The sequence below is a fragment of the Hyperoodon ampullatus genome (assembly GCF_949752795.1).
Source record: "Hyperoodon ampullatus genome assembly, chromosome: 10".
NCBI classification, from domain to species: Eukaryota; Metazoa; Chordata; class Mammalia; order Artiodactyla; family Ziphiidae; genus Hyperoodon; species Hyperoodon ampullatus.
Genome location: NC_136923.1, coordinates 62,046,390 through 62,065,360, shown reverse-complemented (window position 1 = coordinate 62,065,360; position 18,971 = coordinate 62,046,390). Strand labels below are relative to the sequence as shown.

The 18,971-nt window shown below is 39.9% G+C and overlaps 1 protein-coding gene across 2 annotated transcripts in view; it reads left to right on the top strand.

Moving 5' to 3' along the window:
* Positions 1-18,971, top strand: part of LOC307059543 (E3 SUMO-protein ligase ZNF451-like) — a gene marked incomplete at its 3' end in the record, with an annotated part of 87,670 nt that overhangs the window by 47,335 nt on the left and 21,364 nt on the right. For both annotated transcript variants that reach the window (XM_079713604.1, XM_079713605.1), the window contains exons 8-13: positions 278-431; positions 923-1,070; positions 3,966-5,572; positions 7,394-7,537; positions 11,988-12,118; positions 13,017-13,203. In XM_079713604.1, the coding sequence (XP_079569730.1) occupies positions 278-431; positions 923-1,070; positions 3,966-5,572; positions 7,394-7,537; positions 11,988-12,118; positions 13,017-13,203 (2,371 nt within the window). The remainder of the gene's footprint in view (positions 1-277; positions 432-922; positions 1,071-3,965; positions 5,573-7,393; positions 7,538-11,987; positions 12,119-13,016; positions 13,204-18,971) is intronic.

Genomic DNA, 18,971 nt, shown 5'->3' with positions numbered 1-18,971 from the left:
TATATATAAAAAGAAAAATGTATAGAAAGCAAATGTACTTGTATGTTTATTGTCACAGAAAGATGGTAATAATTTGTTTTTAAGAAATAATTTAAAATTTCATATATGGGATCTCATTTATGACAAAAAAATTCACAGTTCACCCTCAGGGAAGAAAAGTTTTCATGTTAAAAACTGATACAAAATATTCCAAATAAATAGGAAAATTTGAAAGTTGATTTAAGAAATTGAATATTGATTTTAGTTGTCTATAATAAAGCTTTCCCTTATATTTTAGGAAGCTGCAGATGATGAACATAAAAACAACCTTCTTCCTCAGATTATTCAGTGTTTTGCGTGTCCAAATTGCTTCCTTCTTTTTAGCAGCAAGGATGAGTGTTTGAAGCATATGTCTGGAAAGAATCATTTCCATCAGCGTTTTAAACTGCGTGGTATGTTAATACTCTCTTCTGCTGAAAATTATTAAACTACTTTAACCTTTGCTGATTTACCATACTTCTCAGATAATTCTTGAGGTAACTCATCTTCACATTCGTTTTGAGAACCATGAAAGCAAAAGATTTTTATGTCATTTTTTATTTTTCAAAAAAGATTCTCATTGTTTATTTGCACCTAAGAGTAAGGTTTACTTTGAGGAATGAAGAGAAACTTGGGAAGAAAACATTTATGCAGGATAATGTTTTTGTATATCCATTGGGAAGTTGGGTATTTCTCTGCATTTAAGACTCAAATTTTAACTTGAGCATGAGTTCAGCATCCATTGCACTTAATTGGAGCTAGAAAACGACTTCTCTTAGATTTTTATCTCATAAATAGCCATCTTCTTTTACTTATCTCACGTGATGTTGAGAAAGGCAAAGGGGAGGAAGGCCGGGTCACTCTACTCAGATCTTTGCAAGTCATAGTTCATTTTGTCTTTCAGATGACAAGGGAATGGCACAACCAATATCATTTCCATCTTTTGCAAAGAAACTTTTGATCTCTCTGTGCAAAGATGTTCCATTTCAAGTTAAGTGTGTGGCCTGCCACCAGACACTGCGTTCCCACATGGAGCTCACTGCCCATTTCAGGTTTGTAAGGGGCTAGTCTTGGGCTGTAAGATTCCCGCCCAATAAGCTCCTCACCAGCCAGAGGACTCAACAAATACTTTTCTATTCCGTGTTCCTCTCCTTCTAAAATGAGAGTGTATATTTGCCTGGACATTACCCAAACTTAGCATAATGAAAGAAGTGAGAGGTGTGAGAAAAGTGGATATATATTGATGTTGCTGTGAACATAAAACAAGCTAACAGTTCTAAGTTCTGGGTGTGCTTTTGATGGTTGTGCCTGGAGGAGGAGAGGGTTAAGATAGAACCTTGGCTTTGAGTCAACCAGCATGGAAAGTACCACAAGTGAAAAATTACATGTCAGTGAAAGGCCGGATTTGTCAAACAATCAAGTATGCTTTTTTTGTCTTTACAATGGAAATTATCAGGCACTATACAAAAGTAAGGAGAATCGTATAATGAACCCCAGTGTACCTTTCCCCAGGCTTCAGTAGTTATCAACACATGACAGTCGTGTTTTATTTATACTCTCATCCCCACAAGTTTTTATTTTGAAGCAAATCTTGTCATTTTATCTGTAAATACTTCAATATATACCTCTGAATGATAAGCACTCTTTTTTTTTAAAGAAAAATAACTAATACCATTATCACACTTTAAAAAACTAGTTTTTAAAATATCAAACACCTAGTCAGTTGTCAAATTTCCCTGATTACTTCATGAAGTTTTTTACATTTGGTTTGTTGGAATCATAATTCAAAGTCTGTACTTTGCATTTAGATGCTCTGTCTCTTAGGTCTTTTTTCCCCATTATTTCTTTAAAATGCATTAAAATTGTATCACACTACTAAGTGATACAATTGCATTTGTTTAAGTAGAACAGTTGTTTTCACAAACCTTCAAGTAAAATATGTTCTCAAAAAATAGAGGCAGTGGAGTATAATCACTCTGTATATACTCAGTATAATTATTGATGTTAACAGTCCTGGTTCTGACTTATATTTCATGAGTTCAAATCCTGGTTCTGCCTTTTATTTTTATTCCTAAATTTTTATGGAAAATTTCAACTGTATGAAAGTCAGCTGAATAGTATAATGAACCTCCATTTACCCGTCACCCAGTTTTAACAATAATCAACACTGCCATTCTTCTTTTATTTATATATCTGTAGGCTCCTTACCGCCCTTAATTTTTTTTTTTTTTTTTTTTTGCGGTATGCAGGCCTCTCACTGTTGTGGCCTCTCCCATTGTGGAGCACAGGCTCTGGACGCGCAGGCTCAGCGGCCATGGCTCACAGGCCTAGCTGCTCCGCGGCATGTGGGATCTTCCCAGACCGGGGCATGAACCCATGTCCCCTGCATTGGCAGGCGGACTCAACCACTGCGCCACCAGGGAAGCCCCGCCCTTAACTATTTTTTTACAGTTCCTTGTTTCTGAGATACAATTTCGATTTACTGAAGTATACAGATCTTAACCTTTATGATTTTGACTACTGATACATCTGTTAACCCACACTTTTACCATCCTGTGTTACCTCTCCATGGAAAAGTTCCATTGTTCCCTTCCTGGTCACTTCCCACCCTCTCACCCCCAGGCAGTCTATTCTGATACTTTTTCCACCTTACGTTGGTTTTATCTCCTCTAGGACTTTATGTAAATGGAATCATATATAGTATGCACTCTTTTGTGTTTGTCATAATATCTGTAAGATTCATCCATATTGTTTAGTGCATTGTTCCTTTTTATTTGTGCGTAGTATTCTATTGTATGAATATAGCACAATTTGTTTATTCATTCTTATGTTGATGGACAGCTTTTAGCTAGTGTGAATAAAGCTGCTATGTACCTTTTATACAAGCCTTTTTATAGACATAGGTTTCATTTCTCTTGGATGAATATCTAGGAGTGGAATTGCAGGATCAAAGAGTAGGTGTGTATTTAATTTTATAAGACACTACTAGACATTTTCCCAAAGTGTTTGCACTGGTGCACATTCCTACCAGCCAGGTGTGAGACTTCCAATTCCTTCACATCCTTGCCAAGGTTTGCTGTTGCCAGTCTGTTTCATTTTAGTTGTTCTTTTGAGAGTCTCACTGTGGTTTTAATCTGGATTTCCCTAATGAACAATGATGTTGGACATTTTCTTTAGTATAAAAGCAACCATGGGCATGGCATTTTCCTGACGTAAAATCAGTTCGTTCTTAAAGAATAGGTACAGGGTTGTTGAGAGTCTCACTGTAGTGCTCCTCTGTACTGTTTAATTACCGCAAGAAGTTAATTACTTGCTTGTCTCATGACGTTCCTATCAGTGCACTTGATATAGTTTTTACTTGTCTAAAACTTGTCTGAATTTAAAAAAATTTTTTTGATTCTAGTTTTACCCTTTGGTATATGGATTAGAAACAGATGAAGTGTAGGTAATGGTCAGGTAGATAGAATATTATTATATCATCTGCAACTTTATTTTTTTTTTAATTTATTTTATTTATTTTTGGCTCTGTTGGGTCTTTGTTGCTGCACGCAGGCTTTCTCTAGTTGCCGCGAGTGGGGGATGCTCTTCGCTGAGGTGCACAGGCTTCTCATTGCAGTGGCTTCTCTTGTTGCAGAGCACGGGCTCTAAGCGTGCGGGCTTCAGTAGTTGTGGAACGCGGGCTCTAGAGCGCAGGCTCAATAGTTGTGGTGCAAGGGCTTAGTTGCTCCGCGGCATGTGGGATCTTCCTGGACCAGGGCTTGAACCCGTGTCCCCTGCATTGGCAGGTGGATTCTTAACCACTGTGCCACCAGGGAAGCCCTGCAACTTTATTGAAAAACAATTTTTAGTGCTTATGTATACATTGTTTACTGTATAATTCCTACAATAAAAAGCAGAGATACTATATTTAGAAAATACTTATGAGTTTATTTTTTTGTCCAATTTAGAGTTCGTTGTCGAAACGCTGGTCCTGTAGCTCTAGCTGAGAAGAGCATTGCTCAGGTGGCAGAGAAATTCCTACTGAGAGGTTATTGTCCACATTGCAACCATGTCTTTGTGGATGAAACCAGTACCTGGAATCACAAGCAGAATTCAGGACACAAAGTCCGAGTTATTAACTCAATGGAAGAATCAGTCTTACTTTATTGCCACAGCACTGAAGGGAACAAACCCCCTTCTGACTTGCACCTGTTGCAAGATAAGTCAAAATTTTCATCACTTAAAAGAAATATGTCCGTTCGAGAATCTAGCTCACAAGATTGCAGCACTGTCCCAAAAAAGAAGATTAATTTAGGAGATAAAAGCCATGGGGGTATGGTTTGTGTTCAGATGGAAAAGTCACTTGTTAAAACCTGGTTTTGTGAATGCCAGCAACGCTTCCCAAGTGAAGATGCAGTAGAAAAGCACGTTTTCTCAGCAAACACGATGTGTTATAAGTGTGTGGTCTGTGGGAAGGTGTGTGAAGATTCAGGAGTCATCCGTTTACATATGAGCCGCATTCATGGAGGGGCACATTTAAATAACTTTTTTTTCTGGTGTCGGACATGCAAAAAGAAGTTGGCAAGGAAAGAGGCTATAATGGCCCATGTGACTGAGTTTCATAATGGACACAGGTATTTTTATGAGACAGATGAGGTAGAAGGTGACACTTTGCCGTCCTCCTCTACAACGTTGGTGAATGATCTGACTGCTGATAATCCTTCTTCAACTATTACTATTCTTGATCATTCCCCAGCAACCAGTCCTCCAAGCGGTAAATGGCAATGCCGAATTTGTGAAGATATGTTTGACTCCCAAGAATGTGTGAAACAACACTGCATGTCTTTAGCAAGTCACCAGTTTCATAGGTATAGCTGCACCCATTGCAAAAAGACTTTTCACAAGATAGAAACACTGTATCGACATTGCCAAGATGAGCATGACAACGAAATAAAGATGAAGTATTTCTGTGGGCTTTGTGATCTGATCTTTAATGTGGAAGAAGCGTTTCTGAGTCATTATAAGGAGCACCACAGCATAGACTATGTATTTGTGTCAGAAAAAATGGAAACTTCCATTAAAACCGAGAGTGATTTTCCAGTTATAGAGACCGGTAACCTGCTGACGTGCGGCTGCCGGGAGAGCTACCTCTGCAAAGTCAACAGAAGGGAGGATCAAGCTCGCTGTCTGCAGACTCTTCTGGGCCAGGGCCGCCTGTGGTTCCGCTGCGGCGCGTGCTCGGCCACAGCGCAGGCCACGGATGACATGCTGGCACACGTGCGCCAGGCGCACGCGGAGCCGGAGGGCGCGGAGGGCGCGCGGCGGTGCCTGATCAAGTGCGGCACCTGCACCAGAGTCTTCCAGGACCTCGAGAGCGCGCAGCAGCACTTCCACAGGAAACACTGCTTCCTGCGGGAGCCCAGCGTGGCCTGCTTCGGGCCTGAGCAGACGAGCCCGTACACGTTTGCTGCCAGTTCCTCCCGTGCAGAGAGAAAGCTGAGACAGGCAGCAAGCTGTCCACAGACGTCAGACCCGGAGAGAGGAGCCGAGACTGACATGGGCTGTCAGAGTACAGGTACGGCGCTACAACCCTGACGTCTGTACACGTTTCCTGTTTCCGTTTAGAAACACGTGCATGTGTAGCCACACTCTTTGCTCCTAGGGAGCCAGTGTTGAAGCCGGGACTTGATGGGCTGATACGTTGGCCAGTGAGTTACCGCGGTGTGCACTTTACTGGGAGGGATCTGCATTCCCGCTGCTTCAGGCAGCCACTCTCTCAACCTAAGGGCACAAGGAATATCTGTTACGCTAAATAATAGGTACTTTAGATAACCTTTTCTTTTCTTTCCCAAAAGACATGGGAATTTTGAAAGATGAGGGAAATAGATGGTCCTTCTGAAAGTCAGATTTGAAAGTTATCCTGCACGTTACTGTCATTTAGATTTAAGTTCAATAAAAAGATAAATCAGGTGAATTCTTTTTATTTCTATTTTGACCTTATTCTATAAGTATGAGAAGTTTTAAAGGTCACTTGAGAATTTGTAAATTTTTGTTACCGTCTTCGGAAGCAAAGCTTTTACTTAGAGTTAAAATAGCAATTAGAAGTCGAGTTGTTAAGTAGTAGCAAGAAACCAGGCTGACAACTGAGGTATGGATCCCCTTGTCTGTGCTTACTCTAGGCTTCCCTTCTTCTATGATAAGATTAAGGAAGTCTAGAAGAGTGCAGTGTTTTCATTTTGTTTAGAAGTAAATTGTTTTCTTTAGAGTATAATTTTAAGTGTATATTCTTTTAAAGATTAACTCTTCATAAGTTATACAATGTCGAGTGGAAAAAATGAAATATATGAGTATTTTGGTTCATAAAATATGTTTATGAACTACTGAGTTTTTATAGGCTTGCTCTGTAGCACATGTCGATCTCAGCATTGCCTTTAGTCACGGCATGTTTTATGTGAGAAATGATTAAATGACATACTATTGATCCATTCAATTCGATGTCAGACAGTGAAACCGTGGTCACACTATTTTATGTTCTGTTGTTTTCCTTTTGCTCTTGTGATTGCTTTTGGGGGATTTGTGTTGGTCTGTGTCTGATAGGAGGTCATTGTTGTATCTATTACTTAGTATTTTAAGAAGATAGATAAGATGGGTGGTTTGGAAATGGGAAGATGGCAGTCTCTTTCTGAGGGAGTCTGTAGTAGGTGGAGTAGAAGCTATCCATTTTAAAAATAGTATAAACATTTAAGGCTTGCATTGCTACCACTCGAAACTGTAAGGCCCTGTCAAGGTGGAAGGTATGAAAGAAGGGAAGAGGAGGGAGAACAAGAGTTGCAGATGGTGGGAGGTGAGAGGCCCTGACTTGACTGAGGAAGAGGTGTCCTTGGTGGGAGGAGCACCGGGCCCTGTTTTGCACGAGTCACAGGAGCCTCTTGTGGGCTGTCTCGTGTCTGCTTTCGGGTGTGTGAGCGCAGAGCCAGAGGGCTGCTGATGAATCAGTCTACATTAGGAAAAGAACAAACTCCTGGTGTCAAGAAAGTTCTTAGCAAGTAACCCTGAAAGTTTATTTTGATGGATGGTGCAAATTTTTAGTTATTTAGCCTTAAAACTTGGTCTTACATATCTTCCAGTACACTAATTTTTAAAAAACTTCCTTTTATAAGTGACTTTTAAAGAAAGCCAGGATCAATGGTACACATTTGTAGAAAGGATAATCATTTCTGAAATATTCAAAATATTTCTTACCTGATATAAATATATTGTGTCATATATAGGTTTGGATTTCACGACATGGTTTAGATAGAAGTAAATAACATGCAAGATTAATATTAAGTTGACAAATTAAAAAGTTTTTAGCTAATTCTTATCAAATTCATGTCGATGTTTCTCTCTTCTTCAGATGAAGAGGTTGTTGAGCTCCCAGACTTGGATTACCTGCGAACCATGACTCACATAGTCTTTGTAGACTTTGATAACTGGTCCAACTTTTTTGGTCATCTACCAGGGAATCTTAACCAAGGAACATTTATTTGGGGCTTTCAAGGTATGGTTAATAAGGAACACATTTGAGACAACCTCCCTTTTTTTCCCCCTTAGAATATGATTTGCTTTAAAAGGGCTCCTTTTGAACCTTCCTGAATAGAAGATAGGAACATAATTGGAATTTTGTCACTTTGCATTATAGTTACTCTGCTAGAATATTTTTCTCTTTACATTTCTCTGTGGTAAATATTCGCTCTATCTGGTGACCCACAGTTTGTGGATCTTTAGATACAGATTGAAAGAGCCTTTATTCAGTACCTACAATGCACCAGATACTGTACTTGGTACTAATGCATGCTTACTGATTGTTACAATTTTCTCCCTTTAAAATATAAGGAAGTAGGCTGAGAAGTTTATTTTTTACAAAGTACAAAAATAATAAATAGTAGAGTTAGCTTTCAAACTTGGGCCTCATGACTACAGGACTAGTGTGTTTTCAACATAACTGCCTCTTCAGTTCATCCTTACTGTTCATAAATGTGCATCTTCACATAACTCTCCCTTCCAAGTACTAACCAGGCCCAACCCTGCTTAGCTTCCGAGATCAGATGAGATCGGGTGCATTCAGGGTATGGCCGTGATCTAAATCTCTTTACAAACCATTGACCAAACCTGGGAGAGAGACTCCTCTTTGATCAACTGAGGCTTAGTACAGTGAGCCTCTGATGTACAGGCATCCCTAGGAGATACTGCGGGTTCAGTTCTAGACCACTGCAAGTCACATGAATTTTTTGGTTTCCCAGTGCATATAAAAGTTATGTTTAGGGCTTCCCTGGTGGCGCAGTGGTTGAGAGTCTGCCTGCTGATTCAGGGGACACGGGTTCGTGCCCCGGTCTGAGAGGATCCCAAATGCCGCGGAGCGGCTGGACCCGTGAGCCATGGCCGCTGAGCCTGCGCGTCCGGAGCCTGTGCTCCGCAACGGGAGAGGCCACAGCAGTGAGAGGCCTGCGTACCGCAAAAAAAAAAAAAAAAAAGTTATGTTTATACTATACTGTGGTCTATTAAGTGAGCAACAACATTATGTCTAAAAGAAGTCTTAATTAAAACATACCTTGGGACTTGCCTGGTGGCACAGTGGTTAAGAATCCACCTGCCAATGTAGGGAACATGGGTTCGAGCCCTGGTCCAGGAAGATCCCATATGCTGCGGATCAATTAAGCTCATGTGCCACAACTACTGAGCCTGCACTCTAGAGCCCGCGAGCCACAACTTTTGAGCCCAAGTGCCACAACTACTGAAGCCTGCGCCTAGAGCTCATGCTCCACAACAAGAGAAGCCACTGCAATGAGAAGCCTGCGCACTGCAACAAAGAGTAGCCCCCGCTCACCGCAGCCAGAGAAAGCCCACAGGCAGCAACGAAGACACAACACAGCCAAAAAAAAAAAAACCTTATTGTTAAAAAATGCTAACCATCACCTGAGCCTTCAGTGAGTCGTAATCTTTCTGCTAGGTGAGGGTCTTGCATCCATGCTGATGGCTGCTGACTGATCAGGCTGGGGGTTGTTGAAGGCTGGGGTGGCTGCGGCAGTTTCTTAAAATAAGACAACAATGAAGTTTGTTGCATCGGTTGACTCTTCCTTTCATGAATGATTTCTCTGTAGCATGCAATGGTGTTTGATAGCATTTTACCCACAGTAGAACTTTCAGAATTGGAGTCAGTCTTCTCAAACCCTGCTCCTGTGTTATCAGCTAAGCTTATGTAATATTCTAAATCCTTTGTTGTCATTTCAACAATCTTCACAGCATCTTCACCAGGAGTGCGTTCCTTCTCAAGAAACTACTTTCTTTTGGCTCATCCATAAGAAGCAACTCCTCATCCATTCAAGTTTCATCCTGAGATTGCAGGAATTCAGTCACATCTTCAGGCTCCAGTTCTAATTCTAATTCTCTTGCTGTTTCCACCACATTTGCCGTTCCTTTGTCTACTGAATTCTTGAACCCCTCAGAGTCATCCATGAGGGTTGGAATCAACTTCTTCCAAACTCCCGTGGATGTTGATATTTTGCCTTCTTCTCATCTTCCCAATCATGAATGTCCTTCATGGCATCTAGAATGGTGAATCCTTTCTAGAAGGTTTTCAATTTACTTTGCCCAGATCCATCAGAGGAATCACTATCGATGGCAGCTATAGCCTTACGAAATTTATTTCTTAAATAATAAGACTTGAAAGTCAAAATTGCTCCTTGATCCATGGGCTACAGAATGAATATTGCATTAGGAGACATAAAAACAAAATGAATCTCATTGTACATCTGCATCAGAGCTCTTGGGTGACCAGGTGCATTGTCAATGAGCAGTAATATTTTGAAAGGATTCTTCTGAGCAGTAGGTCTCAAATGTGGGCTTAAAATATTCAAGAAACCATATTATAAACAGGTGCGCTGTCATCCAGGCTTTGTTATTCCAGTTATAGAACATAAGCAGGGTCAATTTAGCTTAATTCTTTTTCTTTCTTTTTTTAAAAAATAAATTTATTTATTTATTTGCTTATTTATTTTTGGCTGCATTGGGTCTTTGTTGCTGCATGCGGGCTTTCTCTAGTTGTGGTAAGCAGGGGCTACTCTTCATTGCAGTGCATGGGGTTCTCATTACAGTGGCTTCTCTTGTTGCAGAGCACGGGCTCTAGGCGCACGGGCTTCAGTAGTTGTGGCATGTGGGCTCAGTAGTTGTTGCTCGCGGGCTCTAGAGCACAGGCTCAGTAGTTGTGGGTCACGGGCTTAGTTGCTCCGCAGCATGTGGGATCTTCCGGACCAGGGATTGAACCCGTGTCCCCTGCATTGGTAGGCAGATTCTTAACCACTGCACCACCAGGGAAGTCCTAGCTTAATTCTTAAGGGCCCTAGGATTTTCAGAATGGTAAATGAGCGTTGGCTTCAAGTTAAAGTCACCAGCTGCATTAGCCCCTAACAAGAGAGTCAGCCTGTCCTTTGAAACATTGAAGCCAGGCATTGACTTCTCTCTATCTGTGAAACTGCTAGATGGCATCTTCTTCCAATAGAAGGCTGTTTTGTCTACACTGAAAATCTGTTGTTTAGTGCAGCCACCTTCATGAATTATCTTAGGAATTATCTTCTGGACAACTTGCTGCAGTTTCTACATCAGCACTTGCTGGCTCACCTTACACTTTAATGTTACGGGGACGGCTTCTTTCCTTAAACCTCATGAACCAACCTCTGCTAGCTTCAGACTTTGCTTCTGCAGCTTCCTCACCACTCTCAGTCTTCATAGAATTGAAGGCAGTTAGGGTCTGGCTCTGGATTGGGCTTTGGCTTAAGGGAATATTGTGGTCGTTTGATTTTCTATCCAGAGACTCAGACTTTCTCCATATCAGCAATAAGGTGGTTTCACTTTCTTGTCATTCATTTGTTCACTGCAGTAGCACTTTTAATTTCCTTCAAGAACTTTTCCTTTGCATTCACAGCTTGGGTAACTTTGTGGTGCAAGAGGCCTAGCTTTCAGCCTGTCTTGGCTTTTGACATGCCTTCCTCACTAAGCTTAATCATTGCTAGCTTTTGATTTTAAAAAATGTGAGACTCTTCCTTTCACTTGGACACTTAGAGGCCATTGTAGGGTTATTAATTGGCCTAATTTCAATACTGTGTCTCGGGGAAAAGGGAGGCGGGAAGGGAGGGGAGAAAGACGGAGGAAGGGCCAGTCGGTGTGGCAGTCAGAACACACACAACATATTTATCAGTTAAGTTTGCCGTCTTGTATGGGCATGGTTCATGGCACCCCCAAACAATTACAATAGTAACATCAAAGATCACCATAACAAATAAAATAATGATGGAAAAGTTTGAAATATTGCGAATATTAACAAAATGTGACACAAAGTTAACAAATGCTGTTGGAAAAATGACATCGATGAGCTCCCTCAATGCAAGGTTGCCACCAACCTTCAGTTTGTAAAAAACACAGTATCTGCAAAGCACAGTAAAGCAAAGTGCAGTGAAACAAGGTATGCATGCCATGTTTGACAGGAAGCAGCATATAAAGAAGAGGATTAGGATTTAAGATAGACACATGCTGACCTGGATAAGGCAGTCAGTACAACCTCTTAGTAAGTCCAGCTTTCCTGATTGCCCATCATTTTTATTCACTGAGCAGCCTTGACATATTTGTAAAAAACCACTAATGCGTACATTCATATAGAACAACAGCAGGCAAAGAATTTTCATGCACATTACTTTTGATTCTGCTTAACATCCCTGTGAGTTTTCAGATTAATAGGCAGATTTGGGGAAGTCGGTCTACTTCCCCAAGATTTAAGCAACAACCTGGTGTTAACCTGCACGAGAACTGCCTTGTTCTGCCTTCTAATCTGGTACTTTTCCTCTAGAAACATTTTTTTCTAGTATTTGTTTTTCCTTATAGAGTTTTCAGTTGTATCTAGTGTTCTGTTCTTTTTCTCTTGTTTGACTCATCATTTATGCCTTTTCTAAACATAATAGGAGGAAACACCAACTGGAAGCCTCCCGTCAACTGTAAGATCTATAATTACCTGAACAGGATTGGTTGCTTCTTCCTTCATCCTCGCTGTAGTAAAAGAAAAGATGCTGCTGATTTTGCCATATGTATGCATGTGAGTCATTGTTTTATTCAAAATCAGATGTGAAGCTAGGACCCATTTGGATTTTTTCCCCTCTTGAATCATAATGACACTGTAGATTCCTTTTCAGTGTTGTGCTTTTTGTATAAAACCTTTTGCATCAGGTTCTACTTATGACTGTTGAGGGCAGGAACCCATAGCATGTGTTTACTGCTTCATCCCCAGTTCCAGCAGACTCTCAGCTACTCATAGTAGACCCTCAGCTATTTCTAGAATAAATTATCAGGAGATGACACTCCTTGACGCATGAGGCACTTTCACATTTTAACATCTCTGAAATGAGGGGGCACCATAGCAGTCACTGTTGACCCAGATGGAATTTGCATTTGCTTCTGTCTCTGCTAGTCACCTGGAGAAACAACCCACCTGAGACCCAGTTTAAATTAAATTCTCTGCTTAAGGGTTTCTGTGTCACACTGATACTCTGCAAACTTGTTGACTGCTGCTTATGTTTTAAACCACAAGATAGTTTCTTTTTCCATCTAGCCAGTTCTAAGATTGAGTTATGCAAATTACTTTGCTTACCTTTTCTCTATGGCAGATTCATTTTTTATTTACCCTTAGGTTGAGTGCGTAGCCCTGTTAGTGTTCCACCTTTATGTGGGGGCCTCCTGTTATACTCTTTTTGGCTTTTTTTTTCTTTCTTTCTTAGTGACATAAAAGAGCTTATCTTATAACTGACAGCATTTTATATTTGATTAAATATGATAGATTTCATTTATGAACGAGATCTTTATATCATGCTTTGGTGGGAGCAAGGGAACAAGCTAAATACGCGTTTCTAGGTATGTGTTCATTCTGAAATAGCTGTAACTTGACTGGAAGCTCAGATGCTGATTTTTATGAACTTGTGCCATTTTTTCCAACTTAGGCTGGCCGTCTGGATGAACAGCTGCCCAAGCAGATTCCTTTCACCATCCTCTCAGGAGATCAAGGTTTTCTGGAGCTAGAGAATCAATTTAAGAAGACTCAGAGGCCAGCACATATACTCAATCCTCACCACTTAGAGGGAGATATGATGTGTGCCTTGTTAAATAGCATATCTGATACCACCAAAGGTATGCAGCTGCAGCCACAGTACAAACTGCCCAAGAGGAAGAGACTTCACTTCACTTATTGATGAGAAACCATTAAACTGCTCTGCACTAGTGCCCTGCTGCCTGCTCACTAAACTGCCATGCGCTCATGCTTCTATCATATTTTTTCTCTTATCTTTCACTTTGACTGTATTAGAAGGAGAATGAATTCATAATATTTTAGAGCCCATTTTTAATCTAATGGATAAAATTTATATTCATATATTTAAGATATATACTTATGGTTTGAAATATGCTAGTATAGTTTTGTAAAGCTCAGAATCCAGATCTTCATTTCATTTATAAAATTCTAAATTTATCTTCAGTTTTTCAGAAAGCAAAGTGCTTATAGGAGAAACCAGAAAGCAATAAATGCTAATATGGCAATACCAAAAAATAAAAAAATAAAAATTTAAGAGGTTGACAGTGACAAAATGATGCCCTGAGAGATCTTTATTGCCTTGAAGGGCTAGGCACCCCCTGTCCTACACTCTTCTCTGCCTTTCTGAGATTGTTCAATGAAAGGGCATGCTGATGTCCAATTTCACTAACCAGTATTTAAGAAAGGATGTAATTCTAGGGATCCAGATGGGTTTTTGTTTTTGTTTTTGTAATTTCTGAAATGTGGGTAGGAGAGAATAAAAGAGTAATTTTTAAATATCCTAATAATTTGCAGCCATGTATATGGTTTGAAGGTATTAATGAATGACCTCAATGAAAAACTGACTACTTTTTGGAATTTTTATTATATGCCTTTAAATTGTCCAAGTGTGCTCTCCTCCTAGCTATTTTCTTCTTTCTACATATATAGAGCCACATTTTGATTGAAGATCTATTCTGAAGAACTTTACTCTAACCATTCATTGCGTTGGATCAATTCACTTCTGCAAAGTTAGGAACCATTAAGCTACTGGCACAGTTGGCGCTCTTTAAAGAAAAATCAACTCTGTTTTGCATATTTATGTCATGATTTAGTACTGAATTTTGTCTTCCTATTCTGTTTTCATTCACTTGCTTTTTCTGTCTGTGGCGGGTTTTTTTCTTTTCTTCCTTTTCTTAAAATTTTTAATTAATTTTTTTTATTGGAGTATAGCTGATTTACAATGTTGTGTTAGTTTCTGCTGTACAGCAAAGTAAGTCAGTTATACATATACATATATCCACTCTTATTTATTTATTTATTTTAAAAATATTTATTTATTTGGCTGTGTGGGGTCTTAGTTGCGACATGTGGGATCTTCATTGCAGCATACAGGCTTCTCTCTAGTTCTCTAGTTGTGGTGTGTGGGCTTCTCTCTAGTTGTGGTGTATGGGTTTTCTCTCTCTAGTTGTGGCCCACGGGCTCCAGGGCGCGTGGGCTCTGTAGTTTGTGGTACGTGGGCTCTCACGTTGAGGTTCACAAGCTTAGTAGTTGTGATGGGTGGGCTTAGTTGCCCCGCGACATGTGGGATCTTAGTTCCCTGACCAGGGATTGAACCTGCATCCCCCACGTTGGAAGGCATATTCTTTACCATTGGACCACCGGGAAAGTCCCTATTCACTCTTTTTAAAATTCTATTCCCATATAGGTCATTACAGAGTATTGAATGGAGTGCCCTGTGTGTCTGTGGCTTTTTTAAACCTCTTTTTCTCCCATTCTTTCACCATTCCTTCCCCGATCCTTAACAACATCTACTTAATATCTTGAAAAATATTTAAATTTTTACCTTTGCTACCTAGGCCAACCCCATTTTCTTCCTCCTATGCTGCTGCTCTAGGGAGCTTTTCTTCTGTAATTTAGAACATGAGACTTGTAATGGATTTGCCTTTCTTTCAACTTTATTTGGAATGAGAGCTGCGTATGAGTAGGTCTGCATGGGTATATTAGGGTTGGAGGTAAAGTATAGGTTATTGTTATATACCGATGTTCTTTTCTGAATGTCTCTTACTCTCTAGCCTTTTTTTTTTTTTGACATATACTTTAATTTCCTTTTTCACTCATCAGTGTCATAAACCACTCTCTATGTCAGAATATAGAATTCTCTAGGTATTTTTTTTTTAAATCATTCATTTGTAATCAGTGCTCATTTGAACTTACTGCTCTTTGGGGGCACATGTATACTTTATTCTGAATTTTTGTGAAATACAGAGACCGTGCAGTACGTAAAGAAGGGCATGGTCTTTGATTCGAATACTGACTTTGCTGCTTCTTAGCTGTGCGATTTCAGGCAAGTTACTCAACTTTTTCTGAGTCTCACTTTTCATATCTATAAGGTTGTAAGAATTAGTGATATGTATAGTGTCTAGCCTAGCATAGGAAAGATCATAGGTGCTCAGTAAATAGCAGCTATTATTAATTATTACTACTGTAAAAAGGAAATATGGCTCCTAGCCACTATATATTTTTTTAGTTTTTCTTTCCATTTTTTTCACTGTAGTAAAATATACATAAGATTCACCATCATAACCATTTTGAAGTCTCCAGTTGAGTGGTATTAACTGCATTTACATTGTTGTGCAGCCATCACCACCATCCATCTCCAGAACTCTTTTCGTCTTGCAAAACTGAAACTCCATACCCATTAAACAACAACTCCGCACTCCCCTTTCCCCAGCTCCTGGCAGCCACCATTCTGTTTCCTGTCTATGAATTTGACTACCCTGAGTATGTCGTGTAAGTGAAATCATGCAGCCTTTGTATTTTTGTGACTGGCTTATTTCACTGAGCAAAATGTCCTCAGGTTTCACCCATGTTGTAGGCTATGTCAAAGTGTCCTTTTTAAGGCTGAATAATACTCCATTGTATGTATATACCCCCTTTTGCTTATCCATTTATCCGTGATGGACACTTGGGTTGCGTCCATGCTTCATCTATTGTGAATCATGCTGTTGTGAACATGGGGGTACAGACATCTCTTCAAGATCCTCCTTTCAGTTCTTATGAGTATATACCCAGAAGTGGAATTGCTGGATCATATGGTAATTCTATTTCTAATTCATTCATTCATTCATTCATTCATTCATTTATGGCTGTGTGGGTCTTCGTTGCTGCACAAGGGCTTTCTCTAATTGCGGTGAGTGGGGGCTACTCTTTGTTGCGGTGCGCGGGCTTCTCATTGTGGTGGCTTTTCTTGCTGCGGCGCACGGGCTCTAGACACGCAGCCTTCAGTAGTTGTGGCACGCAGGCTCAGTAGTTGTGGTGCACGGGCTTAGTTGCTCCGCAGCATGTGGGATCTTCCCAGACCAGGGCTCAACCCCATGTCCCCTGCATGGGCAGGTGGAATCTTAACCACTGCGCCACCAGGGAAGTCCTATTTCTAATTTTTTGAGAAATCTCCATACTAATTTTCCACATGGACTGTACCATTTTACATTCTCACCAGTAGTGCGTAAGGGTTCTATTTTCTCTGCATCCTTGCTAACAATTGTTATTTTCTGATTTTTGTTTGTTTTTATAGTAGCCATCCTAACGGGTGTGAAGTGGTATCTCATTTTGTTTTTGATTTCCATTTCCCTGATGGTTAGTGACATTGAGCATCTTTTCATGTGCTATAGCCACTACATTTTAAAAGTAATGAAAATTATTAAAATTAAGTGGCCAAAGAAGTGTAGTCTTTAAGTCACATATTTTATTTAGGTCTGGATTTAAAGATGTTTTTATAACTCTAAAATTTAAAAAAATATTATGCTGAATCACAATATGTTCAGATTCAGTTTAAGACAAGTTTTTTTCTTCATGGAAGACTGAAAGGCATTAAACTGCCTGCTAATAAACTTTATAATAAGAAAAATCAAAGAACAGTGACTTTCTTGGGTAACTTTATTCCTTCACTTTTCCTAATAAATGGCTTTGTGAATAGTAGAATAATAGTCTTTGTTAAGAAATGATATTTAATATGTATTGGGACTGAGAAACATCTCTCAGTGTCCACAAATACTGCAGTTCATGTAGGGTCTGTAGTGTAGTTTTGGTTACCACGAGAATGCCAGGGTAACTCCTTTCATCTAGCTTAACCCAGTGTCCTATCTTCAGATCTGACAACCAGTTATTTTTAAGGCAGTGTGGTTTGGGGGTAGGCGTCGATGGACCTTTTTGGGAATCTGAAAAAAGCTTTCCAAACCTCTTTCCCCCAAATGGACATGTACAGTAAGTCCTCTACATATGAACGTTCAAGTTGCAAACTTTCAAAGATATAAACGTGCGTTCGCATGTCCAATCGCGTAAGTTAGTTCGCCTGTCTGGCGTACCTTGTCACGTGTGCATCCTCTACAAGTGGTTGTGTTTTTGTGTACTTTACTGTACATTACTGTATAGACTACAGTAGTACAGTATCTTTATTTCAAGCCCAGGATGTCCAGAAGCAAGCGTAAAAGCAGCGGTGATGTAGCTGGTACTACTGTACTTTTCAAGGTACTATATTGTAAGATTAAAAATGCTTTCTTGGGCTTCCCTGGTGGTGCAGTGGTTGGGAGTCCGCCTGCCCATGCAGGGGACACGGGTTCGTGCCCCGGTCCGGGAGGATCCCACGTGCCGCAGAGCAGCTAGGCCCGTGAGCCATGGCCGCTAAACCTGCGCGTCCGGAGCCTGTGCTCCGCAATGGGAGAGACCACAACAGTGAAAGGCCCGCGTACTGCAAAAAAAAGAAAACAAAAAAAACCACAAAAAAAAAACTTTATTTTTTGTGTTTATGTATTATTTTTGTGAAAAGTATTATAAACCTATTACAGTACAGTATTATATAGCTGATTGTGTTAGTTGGGTACCTAGGCTAATTTTGTTGTTGTTAACGAACGCGCTCTTGGAACGGAACTTGTTTGTATGTAGAGGACTTACTGTACGTACAATATCACGTACAGCTTCGGGGATCTGTCATTTCAAGGCTCCTGGTTACCAACCAGCCACCCCACAAACTCTCTTACAAGTAACACACAGTGAGAAGTTCTCTCATGTTTTATAAGCAGTGTGATGATTTTTCACGTTTTTAAAATCTCTGCCATAGCATAGACAAATGATACAAGCTTGAACCTCTTATTTCTTTCTAGCTTTTCAGAAATTTTCCATTATTAGGACCATAAAGTGGTTTTATTACTCCTGTGTAGTAAACAGGAAGAATCTGTTGAATAGTGTTGTCAGAATCGATGATCATATGGTATCTTTCTTTTTTGCCAGTTTTTCAGTTAATTGAAAGTTTTTTCAGGAGATACTAATTTCAGTAGAAATAGAGGTATTGGGAAGTTGCTGGCTCCATGTATGAATGTCAGTCATTTGGTCATAAGGTCTTATATCTTTGCTTGGTAGGGAGAGGACAGGTAAGTAGTGCTACTGCTGCTACTTTGTTAGATCTCTGACTTGGTTGGGTTAAATCAGTTACCCTCTCTAGCAAGGTGAGCCTTTATACTAAGTTTGAGATTTGAATGTGTCATGGTTTTTGCCCTTTAAACTCACTCTCCTTCTATGCATCAGGGTTCCAGCACCAACGTTTTGATTACAGCTATGATATATGTGTAAATCCCTGTAGAGATGTGTAAAAATATTAATCTGTCCTGAATTGACACCCTTCGGCCCCTTATCCTTCATCAGTTCTATTTTATATTGTACTCATTTTCACTTTTTAAAAATTTGCCAAGATACATGGATCCTTTCTAGTGATCCTAGTCAGAGGAGTCAGGTAGACTTTTTCTTCTTTTATACTTTTCACACTTTATTCACAAATATGTGTTCATTCTAACTCAAGCCTCATGTTTCAAAGATGCAGATATCACTTGTCATT